This window comes from Xiphophorus hellerii, chromosome 23 (genome assembly GCF_003331165.1).
Source record: "Xiphophorus hellerii strain 12219 chromosome 23, Xiphophorus_hellerii-4.1, whole genome shotgun sequence".
Lineage (NCBI taxonomy): Eukaryota > Metazoa > Chordata > Actinopteri > Cyprinodontiformes > Poeciliidae > Xiphophorus > Xiphophorus hellerii.
Genome location: NC_045694.1, coordinates 6,255,510 through 6,278,549, shown reverse-complemented (window position 1 = coordinate 6,278,549; position 23,040 = coordinate 6,255,510). Strand labels below are relative to the sequence as shown.

General features: G+C 37.9%; 1 protein-coding gene across 4 annotated transcripts in view; it reads left to right on the top strand.

Annotated features, from left to right (window-relative positions):
- Positions 1-23,040, top strand: part of glra1 (glycine receptor, alpha 1) — a 117,087-nt gene that overhangs the window by 86,520 nt on the left and 7,527 nt on the right. For all 4 annotated transcript variants that reach the window (XM_032554666.1, XM_032554668.1, XM_032554667.1 and 1 more), the window contains 2 exons: positions 5,190-5,404; positions 7,649-7,795. In XM_032554666.1, the coding sequence (XP_032410557.1) occupies positions 5,190-5,404; positions 7,649-7,795 (362 nt within the window). The remainder of the gene's footprint in view (positions 1-5,189; positions 5,405-7,648; positions 7,796-23,040) is intronic.

Genomic DNA, 23,040 nt, shown 5'->3' with positions numbered 1-23,040 from the left:
ATATGTTTGTGTGAGTTTGTGTCCAGGGTTGAGTGTGCACTCAGCTCACTGCTTCCTAATCAAGCATTAAGAGGGAATTAAGGTGTCGTTTTCCTCAGATTTATTAGCTGCAGTCTGTTGTGACCGAGAAAGAGGGAGTCTTTTCCTCATATCCATCTTTCTCCTTCAAGCTGCCACTGACTGTTTCCTTTTCATTTCTTTCCATTCCCTCACTCACCTCCCATAACATCTCCCCCATTATTCCCAACAGACACACATATAGAAATCCCTGTTAGAAATACTAATTACGGTTTCTGCTGCATTGCAGGGGGCTTTTGTTCTGTGCCTGACAATATGTTTGGGGTGTGAAAAAAGTTGTTAACACCTAAACAGATCAGAGACATAATCCATTTTCTTGTGCATCACTTCTATTTCCATTGACATCCTCTTGAGCTGAAGTACAAACTACATCAACAACGTGTTTTCCTGTAAGGTGTTTCTGAAACAAATCATATTGTGCTGCTTTTGCACAAGCTGACAAGATTTAGGGTGGTTTAGAGCCATAAAAAAGTGAATGATTGAAGAAGGCTTTTGTATACAGCCTGAGTTGTTTTGAGTAATCAACTCTACTCCTTCTCTTTTTCATTAGATGCATACAAAGTAATTTCTCTCTACAACTCTTAAAGAGAGCCTTCGGTTTCTAGTCTGACAGAACTCAGAGCAAATCGAGTTTGGTAGGCTGGACTTCAGCTGCTCAGCTTATGGCCTCCCACACGTTTAACTCAACCAGGTTATTATGAAATGACATATAAAGTGACGCTTTTAATATATTTCTGGTAAACAAGTTGCAGTTTTTCTATTTTGCATCTCCTTAAAGCCAGGAATTCGATTTTAGTTCATTAGGATTTTAATTGATTGTACTAAAATTTCTCTATTTTTCTTTATTTCATTTTAATATATTTTGTCTTTGTGTCTTTTATATTATTTGGGTTTGAAGCATCTTGTGATTCATTTTTATTCCTAAAAAGAGGTACACTTGCCTTATTTTATAATTTGTTTTTGTTTCCAACATTACCAGTTTTTTAAAAACTATCTTATCACACAGAAAATACATAAAGTTATCCTAAAGTGCTTAAAAAATGAAAATATTTAGATTTTTTTTCTAGTAAACCTATTTTAAATGGTAGTTTTTATTTTAGCTTTTGATGCGTTAATGGAAAAGAGAAACTCATTTTACTTTTAAACTAACCTGGACAATTTTATGAATGAAAAACAAAAACAATCAGATTTTTTCTGTTGATTAGATAGACTGCTGAGAGTCTGAGTGGATTTTAGATGTTCTTGTATTTTCTCATTGTGCAACAGTTTTTTTGTTGTTGTTCTTTTGTTGTTTTTTTTTTTGCAGTCTATTCTTATAAAATACTACTTTATCTCAGCAATGACTTTGAACTCATTCCAAAAAAGAAAGCAGCCCTTACACAGTCTGTTTATACCTCTGCTGCTGTGGACGATAAATATGGTTTTTAAAATATGCACAGACATGTTCAGAGTGCAGTGTGAAGTTCAGTAGACACACACAGGCCCACCAACAGTGAGATATGGGCTCAGCTGAATAATTTCAATCTTCTTATCAGATGGAAAATATGGACAGCACTTAAAAGCTCCCAAGTGTATCACAGCTATAAATCAACCTCATGAACTCTCCTCCTCCTTCCTCTTCCCTCGCTCCTTCTGCCTTTTAATGTCTCCATGCTCCTCTCATCTCTTTTCTCTCTTTGGTTTTCCCTTGAATCTTCTGCCTCTCCCTTCTTCTCCAGGCTTCAAGGGTTAACTCTTAACTGATGGGGCTACCCTCCATTGATCCTCTTTGATTAAATGGATTGTCAGCCATCTTGCTCTCTGGCTATCTTGCAGTTTATTATGGGACCCATTGCTCATTACATTACCGAGAAAGACTGAGGGACTTTAGCACTGCAACAGCACTGCAATGTAAATAAGCCTGCTGCAGTGTAGGTCGATTAAAATATCATTGCAGATTTTCTTTATGCACGTTTTTTATCTGTGAAACTTCTATTTTCTCATAAAAAGTCTACAACTGACAGCGTATGTTCAGTGATTTAAAACAAAAAGAAAAACACAATTAGGACAATTAATTTGCAGGAAACAAATTATGTTAAAGTCTGGATGAAAAATGCTATTTGAAAGCAGCACATGTTTTTAAACATCAATCAGTCAATCAAGTTTTTTTGCATAGCACATTTCAGCAACAAGGCAGTTCCAAGTGCTTTACATCATAAACACACACACACCCACACCCCCGCACACACACGCCCGCACACACACAAAATACAAAATTGTACATCATCCTCACAAAGTCAAACCTACTGGATAAGTTGGATGTATACACGTAGGAGTTATTAAGTGCAATGTATTTATGGGTAGGTAATTTAATAAGTGAACTTGTTATATTTTTGCAAGTTACTTTAAATCATAAGGTTATAGGTTTTACTTTTTTTTTTACTTTCTAACTGATGGAGTTCTTTCTGTTTTAGTTTTTTGTGTCCTCAGATTACTCAAATGAGTAATTCCCTGACACTAGAAAATGTTTTTAAAACTTTGACATATTTTTTTGCTCATCACATGAAAGGACTAAGTGGAGAGTAGTGCCATAGTGCTTTAGAGTTCCCAGCAGTTTTATTTGTCTGCATAATGTAGCTACTATCAACATACACCAAAATGCATCTCTAAAGCTAAGTTGATTTAATAGTTTTTAAGTCAAAATTTCTGAGTTCTAAAACAGAGAAAGTAAGAGAGAAAAATCTACTGGAACATTCCTTGAAGTCTGGATTTTAAGATCAAAGCCTAAATGTACAAAAACAACTACAATCTATAAAATCCAATATGACTGCTGGGTGTTTAAAGTGTAGTGAAGGTTGAAGACATAAAATATTTATTTGAACTGCTATTCATTTGGTTTCTGGTGGACTGGCCTCACACATATTGTACTGTGAAAAGTTAGACAACATGTATTCCTATTTCTTGAATATTTGAAATTTAAAAAAATACTTTCTCATTTCGTGCTGCTACCAGTAATTAGCATTGTCACGTGGAGCAATTAAGACATCCTAGTAGATTTAATGACTTGCAACTAGACTTTGAGTTTTGGATTCCATGCCAAATTGTGTACAACATATTTTTGGGTAATAATGTTATCACTGTAAAATTGTTGCTACTTATTGTCTTAACTGATTTGTTTTAATATAACTATAGGCCAAAAAGTAACTAATTGGTCTCCTTTTTGTGGTGGTAGTTGAACTCTAGAAGAGGTTTATTGTTGATCAAATTAAATTGAATGTTTTCACATATGATGCCTTCAGAAAATCAGTTACATTCAGACATAGAGCAGTAACCTGAAAAAAAAAAAAACTTGTGCAATGTTTTACAGCTGCTTGGGAGAATGTTTCATGTTTCTTCTGTTAGGCTTTCAGAGTTTCCTGTTTCTGTATGTGATCCCATACTGACTTCATGTCGTTTAGATCAGAACTCCTTGGGCTGCACTATCTGTTACACAAATCTTTGTTCTTTTGGTAGAGAACAGGAATCTTGACTCTGTTGGTGTATTTTGGGTCAAAACTCTGAGGCTTCTGAAGAAACAGAGGGTTTAGGAGAAGCTGAAATTCCTGACTTTGTTCGCCACGAGCTCTGAGACAACAACATGGTGCGAACACAAGCATCAATCACATCTTTAACCCACACAGCCTCAGGCCTGGGAGTGCCTGTGGCACTCTGCAGCACAAAGACACAAAACACCTTTTGTGTTTCTACTGAAATAATACACTCATCTTATATAACCCCAATCTAAAGGAAATATACTGCGTTATATAATTAAAGCATGCCAATACATTGGAAATAAAGGCATTCAAAATTAATTAATTTAGTCTGACTGAACTATTCAATATTAAAAGGTGAAATCATCACATAACTCACCCATATACATATGACATGTCCTGATTTCAGCCACAGGTTCTGACCAGTTTTTTACCAGAACATTGAGAGATTAGAGTACAATCTCTGTCAGCACATTCATTCTGTCTCTAACTTTACTCACTAGTTTTGCTCTGAAGGTTTACAGCATCACAAAGGGAAAACTGGTGGTTTAAATTGGAGTGTGTTTATAATATTACTGGTTGTTGAAGACACTTGGGGCATGTCGAGACCTCTCAGTCGCTTAAATTGTTTAAGCGACTGGGATATTCCTTAGTTTTGTCCTGATTATTACACGCTGCTTCTGTAACCTGCTCTCTGCTTGTAGATCTCAAACGATTGTAGAACCAAATGAAGACACTGCAGTAAGAGTAAGCAACTTTCATCTGAGAGTGTCTGCCACAGTTAGTCTCTTAAAATGACAGCGGTGTCCATTTCTTCTGCAGAGCAGTAGTTATGAGTGATTGTAGCTCTAAAATACATGGTCTTCCACATTTGGCTAATTTAAAGAAATATGTCCATCTACTACTATATATTCCAACAAAAATGGGATGTGCATTTCCATTACAAATGTGTGCAAAAGTTTGTCAATATTCCGCTAATGTCAAAATATCGCAATTTCCCAACTGCAGTGTTTCTTTTCAATAAGAAACACAATTAAAATGACACATGGATGAATTTCTTCATGCCATAATTCATTCATAATTAATGATCTTCCAGCCTGTTGACTCTTCTCCATGGTTTGTGCCAGTGGTACCATCCAGTTGATGATCATGTAACTTGTGTGATGCGACAAAAGTGTCTCCATTGCAGTTAAAACAATAAGCTAATTTTGTTACGACCAAATAAACCACCCCATCCTAACACTGACAATTTTTTTAAATTGCCATGTTTCCATTAAGTAAATTTATTTTTGAAATGTCAAATTGCGCTATTATGTGGTCAATTTGAGCGCAGCTAGTGATTCCAAGTTTAATCAATGGTGCAACCAAGTCTGCTTTTAATCTACATTTGTGGTTTTCTGTTAACTTAAAATGAAATAGGTAATTTAGGACAAACATTTTCTCTAAAATTTCAATTTGTTAAAGAAATTCTTTCCATTAGAAATTGAAAGTGTTCATACAAATCAATTATCTCCTGGCATGCACAGCTAGAAGATTAAGATGTCTTCCAAATCTCCCAATTCTTTAAGGCTACATTTAATAATCTGTGTTCTTCTGTTTCAGGTAAATTCACCTGCATTGAGGCTCGTTTCCACCTGGAGCGTCAGATGGGTTATTACCTGATCCAGATGTACATCCCATCGCTGCTCATCGTCATCCTGTCCTGGGTCTCCTTCTGGATCAACATGGACGCAGCACCTGCCCGCGTTGGTCTGGGAATCACCACAGTGCTGACCATGACCACGCAGAGCTCGGGCTCCAGAGCCTCTCTGCCCAAGGTGAAGAGAAATCAGACACATTTCTACACCTGTTCACTTATTGATGCATGGAGTGACATTAACTAGATCAAAAGGGGGATGACAGAAAACGCACTTGATAAGTTACAGTGAAGGGCAAAAGGAAATCATCAAATAAACAAAAACAATTTTAAAGCCCCTCAGTCTTTTCAAATGGAAGTGGAGCAAATATGAGCCTGTATGATCCAAAGGAAGCTGTAACTCAAACACACTCACTCTAAGTTTGTTTACATTTGGAGCTTTGTGCGCTCTGGAAACTGAACTAGTGAACCGTGATTCCTCTGCAGTTCAGCTGTCATAGTAATAATCACGCACCACAGCTGAGTGTACATGCGGCTCAGTCACACACTCGCAGGCAAATCAGTGTGACTGCTATCAAACACACCTACACATGACGTACTGCATCATGTCAGGCTGGAGGGGAATGGAGGTGGACGTGAAGAACATTTACAAGAAAGGTGGGCAGTTTTTTCTTTCAAGGATTTCACCAAACAGCACAGAGGCACACGGTGCTGATGTTCATCCGTTCACCTGCTGCGTTCTGCTTATCTGAGATTAGGTCACGAAGGGGATGAATCTGGGAGGGAAACTAAACAGTCGTCTCCCCAGCAACACCATCCTGTTCCTCCTGACAGATCTATAGATTGTCCACAAAGTTATAAATAAATGCTTCTGGGCCCATCCACAACAGCTCTGTTTAGTCTGCTTTAATTGAACTCTAGTTTGTTTGTTTAGAAAGTCTTGTTCTTTGGAGGAGGTATGAATGTGCACTCAAGCTCTGGTGTGGACAAAAAAAAGCTAACTCTGGTCCGACTAAAGTGAATTTTGGCACGGTGCAAATATATATTTGGAGGCAAGTGGACCAGAAACTGCTCTAAAAGCAAGTAGCGAACTATAGCGCAAGGTATTCTGGTTAAATACAACCAAAACAAATGTGAGATTCTAACACTACAGCAAAAAATGGCTCATGTTTCTTTTTTTTTTTTTTTACCAAAGACAAAAGAGAAATCCTACAACCACTAAAATTTGACGCCATTCCCTTTTTTTTTACATTTCGTGAAAAAGGAAGTTGCGCTCACGTCTTCTTCAGAGATATTCATGATTTTCTTTCAGCTGTTCTTCATGCAGCGCCACCACAGGCGAGGGAGGGAACAGGTTTCTCAAAGGGTTTGGATCATTTGATACAGTGCAGTGTGAAAGCAAACCGCACCATCTGAAAATGTAACAATTGTTGCAGTTTTGGTCACCAGGCGAACCGAGTTTACCAAACTGTCGGGTGTAAAGACTCCCTCTGGTTCTCTTCCCAGTATGACATGCCTGGAAAACCTCCAAACAGACGAATGTCCAAAGGAATCAAATGACTCAACCTCCTTAGCTGGCTCCTTTTTGATGCAGAAAGGCAGTGGCTGTATCCCAAGATCTCAGTAAATAGACATTTGCTTTTCGGTTTAGCTCCTTCTTCATCACTGCAGACTGAAGCAATGTTCTCAACACTGTAGAAAAAGATTCAATCAGTCCTTTCACTAAGGACCAAAGGGATGTGGAGCTATTCGAGCTTTGAGTCTAATAATGCAAAATGAATCCATCTTTGTTTCAACTTAAAAAATGCTTGCGGTTTTTTTTAAGTGCAAATGTGTATATATTGACATCTAAACAATTATTTCTCCTTTTATTGTGAAATTATAGTGCTGCACTGAATAATCTAGAATTTTTTTTACACGTCTTTACCGTTAGTGAGAGTAAGCCTGATGAGAATGGCCTATTTCCCTTTATGTTGCTGCTTTATCCCTGAATGATTGTCAAGCCAAGGTGTTCATCAGCTGTTCAAAGATAAATGTTTTCCTATCAGTGTCGCAAGGTGAACTTCCAGACTGTGTGTGTGCAAAAGATCCAAAGTCATAATTTAATTAGATTTTATACAGGTGGTTGTGTTTTCTTTGTGTTTGACTCAGGGCTTCACAAAGTGATCAGTGTAGAGATAAAGAGGTAAAATGACAGGACAGGGTGTAAATTAATTAGAGAATAAGCCAGACAGACTTCGTTTAACTCCTGTCTGTCCAAGTACGATACTTCATGTATGACAAACAGGTAGTGAACCATAAAAAGCAGAGCCAAAAAGGCGAGGGCCTCGAAACAAAAACCCAGACACAAGGTTCTGTTTATTTATTCTAATTCAGTCTATCTGATGTTTTTTTTCTGTTTTTTTTTTTTCTTGACCGCCTGCAGGTGTCCTATGTGAAAGCCATTGATATCTGGATGGCCGTCTGTCTGCTGTTTGTCTTTTCGGCCTTGTTGGAATACGCCGCCGTGAACTTTATCGCCCGCCAGCACAAGGAGCTGCTGCGCTTCAGACGGAGACGACGACACATGAAGGTAAACGCTTCTGACTGTTTTCTCCAAGGACAGGACCGTTCCTCCTGTGTGTCAACTGAAAAATCAGTTGGACTTTATTTAAATTTTAGATTTCATCCTGTGGAGTTTGGTTGCCTGAAACAAAGAATCAGTTTAATTCATGAGGTGTTTGTTTAGTCATGTGAAATGGAGAAAAAAAAACTCTCTTCTTCTCCATGCTCAAGTCGTCTGAAAACATTCAGGTCCTCGCTTGATCCTGGCTTTGTGCAGTGCTTATTATTGTCTTGTAGAGAAACGAGTCATCAATGTTTCATAGGCGGAGCGCCGACTGAAGGCTGAGCCGAGCTGCACAGCAAAGAGCTTGTTGTGAATTCACATACAAAAAATATAAAAAAATAAACCTTCTAGTTGTAGAAATGCAGCAAAAGTCTAACCCAGAGGTCTTTTTTATTTGGAAAAGCCATTCTCAAACGTTTTAAAATATATCCTATTAAAATATTAAATAATACGATCATCTAATATTTATTCTCTGTCAGCCTAGCTAATTAACGGACTCCCATTAACAGAATAAGAAATTAGAAAAGCTATACTGTAATTATAAAAAGGATAAACTGTTCAATCAGTAATGGCTCTCCAGTGCTGCACTTTAAATATAAAGACACAAAGACGCTCAATAAAAATATAAATGAATAATTCAAAGTGCAGTATGGTGCATAAACACTCTTAGTAGATGAAACATTATAGTTGTAAACATTGATCTTATTTTGCAATTTGGATTTTTTATTGATTGTTTGGAGAATCCAAGCAACCAGCAGCTATAAAAACAAAAATACAAATTTAATATAGTAATTAAACATTATGAAGGCTTGAGAAGCATGTGATGAATGTAAAAAACTGACATTTTATTTTCAGAGTCACTTCTCTGATCATTGATATGCTATATGTCACATAAGCCATCCTTATCTTTCTCAGTTTTCGAAGCAATAAATCTTATAAACTACTTTAACTTTCATTGACTGTCAAAATGCTCAAGAACGTTAAATCAGATAACATTAAGTCTCATTAAAAAGCTTGGACGCCGTAGTTATTAAATTTCATAATAGTAGTGTAGATGCATATAAACACAATGACCTCTGCCCCCTTGTCTTTAGAGGATTTTCTTTTTCTAAATTCATTGTCATTTCTTTTACTTTGTTTTGACTCTGCAGTATTTAATCTGTGCATTCTGTTTGGCTGGTTGGATTTATCAGTGCAGGCGGCTGTATCGAATAAGGAGTAAAGCTGTCAGGCCTGCAGGGAATATTGATGCGCTTGCTGATTGTGAAGCTGGCAGACATTGTGGGGTGCAGGGCAAAAAAACCCTCAACCACAAGAGAAGAAACAATGCACCTGCACTTTAAAACAAAACAAAAAAATCCATGCAGCTTGGATTTGTGTTTGTGTCAAAGGGAGAGCGAGATGTCTTGTGTCTTCAGAGCCGGTGAACATGCTTACATTTCTAAGTGCTGTTGTGTAATTTGGTGTCAAAGGGGCATGTATTCGCATTTAATTTAACTAAAGCTGCTCAATTCAGTCTGACATCTTGTATGCGAGCATCACTTATCAGTTTTCATGATTTTATGAGAACACAGTATCCAGAAGCCCAAGAAGGTGACAGCTAAATTAGGAAGCCACATTTCAGGATTGGGATTAAGACGGGATTATATCTAGGTTTATGTTGACTGTGTCATTTAATATTATCATATCCATGCATTTTGACTTCACCCTCCATCATTTTACCGGTTGAGGAAATTTCAATTTGATTTAAGCTTTTGATCAAACAACTGTGGGTGTAATGACACATGCAAAATAAGATTCACAAGAACAAGAATTCAGATTCACTTTTTTTTTTTTTTACAAATGCTTCTGCAAACCAGAAAATTATGTTTCAGAAAATCTAGAATTCAAAATTTAATCAAAGTTTGAATATGCTAAGTGCTGTAGTTTTAAGCAGCACTAAACACCCAAATATCATTTAAAACACTCCTTTGGTCTTTTAACAAAATAAGATTAAAGGTTTTAAAGAACATGAATTTGTGTAATTCTAGAATTTATTGATTTCAGTTTTGATCAGAAAAGCATTTCAGAGCTAGAACTACTGATTGTTAAACAGCAATACTATACATTTTGATAATTTTATGACTTTATTCTAGTAATTTTATTTTCTTCATTTTCTTAGCATGGCCTTAATACTCTATTGTAGGCAACATAGAGTGTTGGAAGCAATGATATTGTGATATTACTTAATTTATTCAGCCCTACTTTTAAATTGTTATTTACTGAAGTCAAAGGAAAAGTGTCTGTTTCTAGAGAACATGCTGTTGTTCACAGTAATTATAATTTTAGTGGACATCTTCATAATAATTAAAAGCAGAGTTCGACATCTTCCCATAAAATAAACATGAAGAACTCAGAGAGGCAGTGAGGGAGAGTTGGCAGGGGTGAGAAATATGATAATATAAAAATCTATTAATCCTTAATCCCATTTTCGTTATTCCCAATCCCCTGAGCCCTGACGGCAGGTGAAGTGGTGGATTAAACAGTCCGACTGCCGCTGCACTTTCAGGGAGAATCAGACAAAAAAACTCTCTGTCTGTTTTTACGTCTGTCTCAGGGTCTCTGGACCCGCTCTCAGTTCAACAGTAGGAGCAGTGGGACCGCGGGCTTGGATCCGACAAACATCTGGCACGTTTGCCGTTTTTTTTCTTTCTCTTCTTTTTGGTTGATGATGAAAGCAGGAGGTGAATCCAGGCTGTGGCTGCGTTACATAATAAGGATATTTGTCTGTTCAGATGAGGTCAACATGTGAGTGACTTCACAGCTGACAACATTTTGGTTGTTGACAAATTCTCAGCAATTTTATTGCTAAGCTCATATTAATAAATAGGTGAATTAAGGTTCGTGATTCTTATATAATATTTTGTTAACCATGTGGGGCTGTGGCTTGTTACTCTGCAGAATTAGGGTTATTTCTTTTTTATTTACAGCCAAATTTGACATTTATTGTATGCTATAAAAATAAAAATAAATTCTCTTATTCCTTTTTGACACAGTTTCTTCCTTTTTGTTTTGTTTTGGGGTTTTTTTGTCAATTTTCAGTTTTCATGCTGAAAAAATATCTGAAGCCTATATTTTGCTTAAAAAATATAAAGTTGGCAGCAGAGAATGCCATCACAGTCTTTATATTCCAGCAGTTTGCAATGCAAAACCGACATGTGCAAACAGTAAGAAGCTTTTCAACTTCTCCATGTAAACTGTTGAAACCAGGGCTTCAAGGAACTCCGAAAACACACGGCGGATAGAGGGTATTTGCATTTGAAGCAGGACTTTGCATAATTTTATGGAGTTGGAAAAATTCATCATTCAAAACATTTGTCAAATTCAGCTCCTCTGGTCTTTTCACTCTATTTCAAGCGTAGTTTAATAATAATAAAAAATAAAGAATAAAAAAAGAGAGACTATGATGATGATCTTATATAAAAATGATGAGCACCCTCAATAAGATGTTGAGCAGTAATCCTGACTGTGGAGCTGTGAAATAAATCTGGTGATGGTGAAAACCCCGTCTCTGACACAGCGAGGGAGAGAAAGACAGACAGTCGTTCGGCGTCACGTTCTTAATTAACCTCCCGGGCCAGTCCTTCTAATGTGAGTCTAATGTGATCCATTAGGGACGACTATCAGTCAGGTTTCAGCTCAAAGGAAAGCTTCACCGTAGCATATAGAAAACAGCAGTTTGGGGAAATCAAAGCCCAAGCATGCAGAAGCTGTCAAATGTGTAAAAAAAGAAAGAGCAGAGGAGGAAGGGAAGGCATGTTTTCCTGGAAAATAAACACCTCCAACAAGTGTTTAAGCTGCCTGATCCTTCCCCTCCTTACAGCTGGAGGAGGCAATCACTCTCAGTTTTCATTGAGAGGAATCTCAATGATGACCCTTCAGCATTGTGTAATTGAAGTAGTCTTCAGAGAAAGCAACTCCTGCTCCTCCTTTTGACTCTGTTTGAGGCTTTAAAAAAGACAGTGACTGGGGACTTGAACCAATTTCAGGTCAAATCTGCAGCGGTGAAATGAAAAATAGTAGTAAAGGGTGAAGTAATAAACTTCAACTAAGAAGAGTTTGTCTTTTTAATAAGTACTCTGGGCTGGCTGAAGCTTTGATTAAATTGCTACTGAGATAAACTCTTCATGATGTATTTATTGTGCATAATAGAGGGAGCAATATATATGTCACAAAATATAAAGAAAAAATTGCGATAATCATATTTAGTATAACACATAAAAAAATAAGGACACCAACAGTTAATTTATATATTAAAAAATAAAAAATTAATACAAAAAATATAACATAGGTAGCTTTTATAATATAGTTATAATTAGTATACATAGTGAGACAATGTATAATGACTATACATAGTCAGCATAGCCATTTAGAAACAAAAATGCACTAAAATGCTGCACAACAGCAATAAGAGTGCGCTCATAAGAACATTAAAAGGAACATAAATAAATAAAAGTGGCATAACAACTGTGAGTATTTGTGGAACGGTAGAAAACATACTAATTAATTGTAAGATGTCACGCTATTTTCATCAGATGTAGAGCAGATTCATATCTATAAAAGCACTTTAATGTCAAGATAAATTATTTCATGAAAGGATACCATGCAGGCAAGGCAAAGAAAATTCTAGAGTTTTGTGTGTTTTCTATGGCTCTAGGGTATAGAAATGTACTTTATTTTTCACAAACCTCATCTATATTTCATAAAAATGACAGTGTGGTCTGCAGTTATGTGTATGATGTATATTTCTTTTTATCATACATTTAAGGTGAAATTTAATTTTGCAACAAGGTAAAGAGCCAATAGAAATTCTTTCCCCTACATTATTTTGGGATTCGGTTTTTAAATACAGCATAGAGTTCACTCTCTTTGAAAGGAATACAGAAATCTTCACATAAGCTTCAAAACAATTTGTTTCATTTGTCTTTTAATATACAAAAAATCATTTTGTTTTAATCTCTGAAAGCGAGAGCAGCAGAATATTGCATGCTCACCTGGTTGTCTTGTCCCCAACTAGTACGACCATATTCACTTGGAAAAATTGTTATAAAGAAGTAATTTACCCTCCTAATTACCAAAATATCAGATGTTTACACATGTTCATAATAAGATTTTGATTAGCTTAGTTTTGCTTTAATCTAATTTTAAACTGTACTTTTAATTGCTATTTGGTTCAAGTTTAAGCATGTAAAACTGTTTGCTTAGATTTGTGAAGAGATTTCTCTTCTATTGCACATTACTAAAAAGCCAAAAAGAAATGTGTCCCTTTCCAAATCTTTGAAATTTATGTTCCATCTTCTGCATAAATATAAAAATAATCTCACAGAATACAAATAATCTGTTGTGTTGTGCTTGTTTCCCATCTTTCCAGGAAACAGTGATGTTCAGTTTGTGCTGATTGCAGCTTGGGCCAATAAATACCCATTACTGCTGCAGACTCATTTGAATTGGAGATGAATGCTAATGTACCATTTCCCTCTGCAGACAGAAGCCAGAGGTTGGTCGGTATTGGGTTATTTGTCCATTCTGAACAGGGCTTGAACTTCAGTTTGACCGTGTGGGGGGCAAAGTTGGCAACAATCAAGTTTAACCTTTATCTTGTGGAGACTGGCAGTGACACTGATCCAGTTCAGACTCCTACATGGTTCTGCTGCTATGTTCAGGTCAATGCTTTAAAGAGGAAGTATTATGTAAAATCAGTTTAGTTTTACATCATACTATAATGTTATTCACTCATCAAAAACATACCTGGAGTGTTGTGTTGATTATTTCATGCATGTTTGAGAAATCCTTTAATCTCCTGTGGCAACCATTCAGCTGCCCAAAACGCCTGGTTGGACCTAGCCCCGCCTTTGAGATGCAGCTCCTCCTCTGAGCTGCAGTTTCCAAGCATCCCCCAATCAGCTCCTTCAAACTAGCCAGCAGCAACTAGCAAAGGTGGAACTGCGCATCCAGTGAACTCATTATAGAAGCTACTTCTCAGTGAAATTCTGGTAAAAATTTAAGTAAGGGGTTAATGGAGGAGCGGTGTTGTGTTGACTTCCTGAAGGTGGAGTTTCAGAAAGAGCAGGAGTTTTAAAGAGACATATTGGATACATAGAATTTTTTTAATAACTGAAGTTGTTATAAAAGTTACTTGATTATGTTATAAAATGGCATTAGGTGCCTGGAAAACACATAATACTGCCCCTTTAAGAGCATCATCTTGGTAGATTTACAGGAAAATGGTTTGCAATTGGGACAGACATTGACAGTAACAGCTCATTATTTTCTTTTCGATGGATTTATTATTTATGGGAAGTCTCATGGTGACTCTCGGCCAGGTTAGGAGTGATTTACAGACAGAATCAGTATGTCAGCATGATGGATTTGGATTGTGAATTTACTTGAACATTTCCCCATGCAGGATTTATTTACTGTTGTTGTAACATCAACAGTTCGTCTGCATATTGTCGGAAATCTAAAAGACCTGACTGAACTATGTCCTCGAGCGTTTTGTGGCTTTAATGCACCCACCTGCAAAGTGCACTCTGCAGCAGCGAGTGCTTGAAGAGAAATCAAAAGGACAGACAACTAGGTCTGATTTCTGGAAGGAACAGTGGGGCTTTTTTTTGGGAGACTGTCAGTCCAGATAAAATGCGTCTGCTTCTGACGGCTTGGCTTGAATTGGCAGATATGTAATTCAGAATTCATGCTTCAGTGCCGCTGTCCCTGCCTTGACATAAATCCACTGCTGCACCTCAGCTCATATTTCAGTGTTGAACGTGAGCCTGTCGCTGCGATGCAGGTAGCTGCAGCAGATGAAGTGGTCCCCGTTGTGCTGATTTCTGTGGTTTCTACCTTGCTGCTTCATTGATTTGTTAGTGGCACTGATAGTCCAGAGAGAGAGAGAACGGGCCGGAAGAGGAGAAGTCGGACTGAGGCTGTCTGGTTCAGAAGGCTGTCTAATTAGAAAGACGAAGCAAGATGACATCAAAGGAACAGATACTGCAACCCCGAGAGAACAAAAAGGCAGCAGGGCCCCCCTCTGAGCGTGGAGGCAGAGTGACACCCCCCCCTGCTGGGAGTGCAAAGCAACTGTGCAGGGATCAGATCAATAACGCTGCTCTTCCTAGACAGATCGGGCCGCCTGGCAGCAGCTCGCGTGTTTAATACAGACAAGCTCTCCCTACTGAACGAGAGAGTGATCTTCTTCAGGAATCAAAGAGAAGTCGAACATGACTGCCTCTCACCTGCACTTCAATCACAACTGTCTTTACTTGCAGAATCAGTGCTATTATTGCTGGCAATGCCCAGAATACAAATGTGCATTTTTAACACCAGGATAGGTTTTAACTAAAATACATAACGTTATGAGAATTATCTACTGGATATTAAAAATAATAACGTCATAGATTACAGCATAAACAGCTGCATTTAATATCAAGTTTCCTGAATCAAACAGTCTTATAACTCTTTGAGAGAAAGACGAACACATTTGATTCAAATGTCTGAATTACCACCTCAAAACTAGCCTGGTAAAAATCAGCCCCTTGTTCTACACTTTGCTTCGTCCAGAGGGTCTGAACTCTCAGCTGTTGTTCCATCAATAAATTTCAGTAAATTTGAATATAAGATCAAAAGCAGTTACTGTGTGCAGTTTAGTGATATAAGTCACACTTCAAAAGGTAAGGGACGTCCTGAAGAAGCCAATTTTAAATGGGAATGTTTTCCAAAAGAAGTATATGTGTTTTTTTTGGCGCTATGTTTGTACAGATACCTAAAAAGGCATAATAAATAGTTTTTCATAATCATTTTGATCATTATTACAATGCTAATACAAAATGTGGAGCTAAAATTCTAAGTTCACATTGCCCACCCCAAGTTTCAAGTGTTTGAAGATTCACATCTAACTTTTACCTCACAAATGAGACTTGAGCATGTTTAAGCTACTCCAGGCAGATGGCTGTCCTCCCTGACTTTCTCCTTTCCAACATGAGAAACTGGAACCATCTGGAGAAACTTTGTCTCCTGTATCAGGCTCTGTTTTCAGCTCACATTTCTCTGCGAAAAGAACTGTGGGTTTAAAGAAGTGGTCAGTGGAAAGTGACCACAGATGCCATCGCAGTGTTTGAAAATGACAGCCTCTCATTAGGGAACCTCACTTCCTGATTGATCGACTATAATCGTCTTGTTAGCTGCGATTAGGTGGGGGAATGCTGTACATGCTGGTTTGCTCAAACTGCCTTGATCTCTCCGGCTGTTCGGCAGCTCAGAGAACAAAGGCAGATAAGAGCGCTCAGAGATTAAGAGGCTTGCCGAGCGGTGGGAGTGAAATCAGCCTCCAGACTGACAGGTCGGCAGTCAACTGGTGTGAAACACTCTTGTGGTCTCCAAATTAAACAGGTGTTTAACTGTTGCAGAGGGTATTGCTGTTATCAGGAACTCTTTCTGTACTGCTCTTTATTCTACTTTCTTTTTTACAACTCAGTTTTACCCAAATAACTTCCTTATATAATGAAACCTATCACATGCATTTGAATCCTGACAGTGTCTTGTATAAGTAAGCAAACATGAACTTATGCTAAGGTTTATACAAATGTAATAGGTGAGTCTCTTAAAATTGTAATCTTTGGCCTTATTCTTCAAAATGTCTTTGATTGCATCCACATGTGCATATCATCCAAACGTTTTAACGTCTTAGTGTGAGGAAGTGGACTCACACCAACCAGCTGTGAATGTTAGTGAATGTGAAAGCTCTGCACCGGGGCTTTCACAGTTCTGAACCTCTCAACTTGAAGCTCTTGATGATTGAGAAAACTACTCTTTCCCAATCAGATTCTTTGCATCAGAAGCTCCTCCAGATTGCTGGTTGCACACTTTTACTTGGAACTGACCATTTTTAAAGTTGACAATAACACTTTTATATGAAATCCTGAATTGACAGTTTTGATCTTTCAGCAGGATTCTTCACCTGCTCTTATAACATGACTTTAAATCAGCTGATGGCATTATTTTCAGGATCTTAATCAGCCACTAAATTGAGATCTTGTGAGGTTTCTTTCTTGCATTAGCCTTTTACATGGCATCTGATGCTTAAGTTTTAAAGCCACCCGGTGACCATCAGACGAATTCCCTCATAGAAGACTTTTATATCAACTTCGTGATTAAAAGTTGTTAACTTTGTTAATCTTGTGGGTTGTACACACTGCTATTGTGGAAGTGGAAGGTGGATCTATATAAATACTTTCAACATCCCACTGTGGAGAATCATCCTTTCTCCAGACTAAGTTCTTGATGTATGAGGTTGAAGAAGAGTCAGTGAGTTGAATTCATGATTTCCATTTATTAATACCAAAATACAGCTGGTCTATTTCTCATGCTACCTTTAGGAGCTAGCAGGACAAAATGGCATCAAGCAACAGTAGGTAATCCCATTTGTTAGCCTCTATCTAAGCTACACCCTAAAGAGGGCGTTCCCTAGTGGGTCATATCCTTTAACCCTAGCTTTGAGGGTATTTCCTTTAGCTTTAGCTTTGCAACTAGCTAAAAAAGATAGAAGAAAAACACAGAATTATTTATTCTCAACATCCCCTTAGCCAATCCTGTAGAGATGAGCGGGTGTAGATGATGGATGGATGACTTTAGATTCTTCTGCGTAGACTCATCTTTGTAAAATTCATTGTTTTCAGAAAATAAAGGCGAAAACGTAACCCCCACTTCAGCTGCTTCAAGCTTCAGTGAGCACTAAATTGATGTTAAATTTGGAATTAACGTTTCGTACATGCAGCTGAAAGGATTGTGGCGTCCCTGGATGTTGTTCAGATCTGATGGAGGAACAGAAAGACGGGAGAGGAGAGAAAAAGAACAGCGCAGCAGATCATGTGGATAATCATTCCAGGTCAGCGGCTTGATGAGCCAGAGACATTAACACAGCTCCACTTTAAGCGGGCAGAGACTCCAGTGGAAACCAAAAGAGAGAACAGGAAAAGCAGGGAATGATGGAGCAGTACATTATAACCATGTGTAGAGATCTGAGCAGCCAGGCTTTGATTCGCCTCAGCTACTCAGAAACATCTCCTGAGCTGTAGAATAGGCATTCGTGGAAACTCCATAAGCATTCCAGGACTTCATCCCCCCTCTGATGCATCTCGTGGTTTCAGTGACCTTCTTCTAACTAATTAAATTTGCTTTGACACCAGAATGAATGAACCTTAATGACACAGGTTAATCTGCATTTATGGCCGTGGAATCGCTTCATCCAGTCCACCTATTTTCAGATCGTTTCCATCTCGCCTTGCTTACATAATAATCACATCACTGCAATCTCTTTGCATTTTCTTATAAAAAAGAAAAAAAAAAAATTTTTCAACTTGTCCTCTTTATGTAAATTTGCGTCACCTATTTGCTAACAATTCTTATAAAGTGCATCTTCTTGAAGGATTGTGCAATTTATACGTCACATTTAAGGTAATTAGAGTCTTTAGGAATTTAGGATTAATAATGTATGACTTCTTGTTTACCTGGGGAATAAAAATTACTTGACACAGTGGCCCATTTCTCAAGCTTCTCTCTCTCTCTTTCTCTCCCTCGGGAAAGACAATAGGACATACCTAAGACATACTGTATGTGTTCATAAATTCAGAAATTATGTTAAAAAAAAAAGAAAAACTCTTCTTCTAAACCTGCCTATATCTACATTCAGATTAATCATTACCCTTCATGTCTGCTGTTAAGTATGTTAGAGGATTTGTTACGCTGTGGGCTTGTTTCTCTTGTAGAGCAGGCGAAACAATTAAAAATACAACTTTGATTGTTATTTCTTTCAACAGGACAATGATCCAAAACATATTACTAAAAATTTAATTAAATTGCAGCACATGAATCTTAACCTGTCTCCAAATTCTCAGCAACAGTGAAAATACACCACTGTCCTACACAGATAGAAAATTTAGTCTGTTGAACTGCCGATAAAGTTAAATTAAATTCAAAAAGCAGAATGCTGTCTGTCTGAATGCATCCTAGTTATTCTTGCCTATTATATATTCACTAATTTAAAAAAAAAGAGTCAGACAAGTACATCAGCATTTCAAACTAAATGACAGTCATCTCTTTAGAAGTTTTAGAAGAACTTTTAAGGACATGTAAATATTGTCAGTTGCGTGTTAAAACATTTGTCCTGAAACATCTTAAAAAGCTTCAAATGACCTGAATTGACACGGCAGGGAGATGGAGGACAAGGACAAAGAGTATGAAGGACAGTCGGAGATGAATTTACCAGATTAAGCAGCAAAGGCAAGCTTAAAACATATTATTTTCCTCATCACTCATCTGAAAACTCTTGCAGAGGGAAATTATGAAGCAGGAAAAGGAATCCCTCCTCACAGCTGCTTCAGCAGAGACTGATTCCAGCGCTAGTTGTGGCTGACGCGTCCTCCGAGTCGTGTTTTATGCAAATGCAGGTCTCTGAAACAAGGATCCAAGGGTAATGTTTGCAGAGGAGACGGCACACGCCTGACACCATTCTCTCTCTGCTTCCAGCTAATCTGTTCGATTAATCACATCTGCAACGGCACGGATACAAATGCTTCAATTACGACCTGAAAGCATGACAGATGAGTGAGCAAAGAGGTTCTGTTGCCGTCTTCTTCCCTCCTCTCCCAGTCTATTTCTTTCTACTTTATCCTTTGTCCTGTTTTTGTAGCTTTTTGAAAATACTTTCTTGCTCTCAGATGTTTTTATTAAACTGAAAATATTTCATGTCTTAAGTATTTTTCTCTATTCACTATCTAAAAAATACAGTTTTTAGAAGACTAAGGGGAGAAAGGAATAAGAAATGAAGTTTTTATAGAAGTGTAAGTATATCTTTTATTTAAATCACATTTAGTTGTTTTTTTTTCAAGACAAAAGGATAATAAAACTCATAGTCAATGCTAGATTACCAGCTATATTTGAGTAGCAAGCATCATGGTCATAGTGCAACCTTCATAACTACAGATTTTAACCAGTTGCAGCTTCTACATTATAAACCCTTGTTATGAAATATGTTAGTTGCATATTTAAACTAACAGACTGCACAAGGTACAGGACAAACATTTTATGAAGATGCTTTTATTCCTTACAGTGAATTTACTTTTGTTGTGTAATAATAGTGTGGCATTTGAGAAGTAATTCTATTTCTCTGTAGGTCTTGTGCTGTTTTGATTTCATTTAGTGTAATTATATAATTTGTTGGGTCTTTATTACTTATCTGTCCTTACTGGACACTTTTTAGGTACCCCATAGTAGTGCCAGATTGGATGCTCATGTTCAAGGGGAATTCAACCAGGTGTTGGAAACCTTCCCCAGAGATTTTGGTCCATATTGATATGATGGCTTCACACATTTAATGCAGATTTGTCAGCTGCACATCCATGATGCAAATATCCCTCTCCATCATATCCAAAACATTTTCTATCAAACTGAAATGTTGCAACTCTGGAGGCTACACGAAGCTCATCGTCCATTTCAAGAAACCAGTTTGTGATGAGTTGGCCTTTGTGACATGGCAACTTTTCAGAAGACTGTGGACATAAAGGGATGAACAAAGCCAGCAACAGTTGATATTAAGAGGCTTAAAGTGTGTCAAGAGAATATCCCCACCATCCTGAAAAAGATGGGATCATTGCTCTGATGTTTACACCTGAATGCTGAAGAAATGAGACTCACTGAACCAGGCTAAGTTTGTCCAGTCTGTTATTGGCTTATTTTGCTGAGACTGTGTGAACTGTAGCCTCAATTTCCTGAGTTAGCTGACAGGAGTGGAACACAATGTGTTTTTCTAATGCTGATTCGACATGTTGAGCATTCAAAAAATGGTATTCAACATACCTTAGTTGTAGAAACTTGTTATTTTGGAGTTATTGTTGGTTTTCTATGATCTGAAACCACTCTGCCCAATCTTTTCTGATCTCAACAAGACATATTTGCAGACAAACTGTCACTCATTATATATATTTCAGCATGTATTTTACATTCCCTGTAAACTCAAAAGATGGTTGGTTGCGCCCAATCAGTTCAGGGTGTATCCTACCTTTTGGCCAATCGCTGCTGGAGATGAGCAACACTGTGAGCATAAACAGTTGAGAGAAGAATAGGCTGTTTTTCTGCAACAGAATGTGCAGAAATACATTATTTATATAATTATAACATAGACCTTGGAAGTGCATAAATTCATGTAATGACAAGACTTTTCGTCTTTTGTTGCACACCAGAATAAGACAGAAAAGCAAAGTGAGATTTTTCCAAAGCATTTATCTCCACAGTGATTTACTCCTTCCATCTATTCTCCCATGGGCTGTTTATGGTCCTTTCTATGTTAATGGAGATATTTTACAATGGCTCACGTGATCCACCCTTTGTTTTTTTTCTGGCATTAACAGAGCGTCTGTGTCCGTTTAGGAGTGCATGCACGCTCCTTCTTCCTCTCTTATTGTTCTTCACTGCCTCTTTTCATTCCTTTCTTCTCCTCCACCTCCTCCCTCTCTCTCGACAGTTCTTCTCATTGCGCCTCCTCCTCACGTCCCTCCACCCTCCACATTAATCACATGGCAGGGAGAATAAAGCGGAGCATCTGTAATAGTTTCGCAGCGTCACTGAAGGACGGGCAGAGGTCGACTAGCGTCGCGGCTAATGCGTAGACTCCCTGTGTAGGTGTGTGTGTGTGTGTGGGTGTGTGTGGGTGTGTGTTAACGGTAATAGATGACTTGGTGTGGACGCAAGGACAGAACGGGGACATTGCTTGCTAAAAATGGATGACTACCTTGTGGTGCAACATACATAAGTGTAAATGCACACACCTACAGCTACACACAAACAATTGAATGCTAGTCATGCAATCGCCACATACTGGGACAAGACATTCCCTTCTGATTTCACTTTAGTGATCTCTTTTGGCAATTTATTGGATATTTAGCCTTTTTTCTTCTTCTGGATGGTAGCGCCTGAGTCTAGCACAGGGGTGTTCAGCTGTCGTTTTTTATTGCTGTGTTGATTTGTTGTTGCTGCAGAGGTTTTGCGTCACTTAAGCTCCCTTGCTGCCAGCAGTTGTTTCTGATTCAGGCATCGGACCTGCTAGTGTGGTGATCATAAAATTCTTTTTTCATTTTTCCAGTCCAAAAGGGAGTGGTTAGATTAGATCGGCTGCTGGAAAGACTCCCCAAACTGACTCAAAGGGAAAAAAAGAAGAAGAAGAAGAAAAAAACTAGTTGCAAACATTCAGACTCCAGACGAAAGAGAGGACATTCTGTCACCTGAGGGATTTTCTTTATGTGACTTTTAAGCCTGTTGTTTAAAGGCTGTTTGTGGTGTTTATTCTGGAGATAAAGCTTCCACAGACAGCCCACGTTGATGTTTGCGGCAAACTCTCTGAAACAGATAAGGAAGTCGATGCACCTGCTGTAATGAAAAGGCAGGGTGACAATGCAGATAACATTATCAGTATCTCATTGCCCTTGGGTGAAAATGTCCCGTGCATGGCGTCACCTTCAGTGCTTCTCATGTCAGTCAATCGAATCTATTCAAACACCTCAACTCACATCCTCACTCCAGTTGACTGGTGAGTGAAACACTTTGTGACTTCTAGCAGGAGGACACAGCAGTGTGACATCAGTGCTGTGTGCAGCCTGACCCGTGGTGAGCTCTTCATGCATTAATCCACTCCACAGCTCAACCTTTGCAAAGCTTTTGGCCACTTGTGCGGAGCAAGAGTATACAGAGATACAAAAAATAACAACAACAAAAAATGATGAGAAATTCATCAGATTCCTTTTATTACTGGACGACTTCACTAAAGAACTGTAGTACAGGGCATACCAGACAAAGTGCACACACCCCTGTTAAAACATCTTAGTGAAGCATGAAAAAGACCAAAAAAAAAAAAAGGCTTGCAACTGTTTTCACTTATATTGCAGCTATAATTCAAGGAAAAGATTTATCAGATAAAAATAAAATAAAATAAAATAAAAAAACTGCAGCGATCTTCTTACATTCATTTGCACAGCCTAATACGTTTTTGAGGCACTTTTTGATTCATTTTCAATCATGGTGAAACTCTCCTTGTAGGACTTTCCTGATATTTGCACACTTTTATTCTTTACCTAAAAGCCACAGTTTGGAGCCAAAGATCGAAGGTATCTCAATGTGCAAAGTTA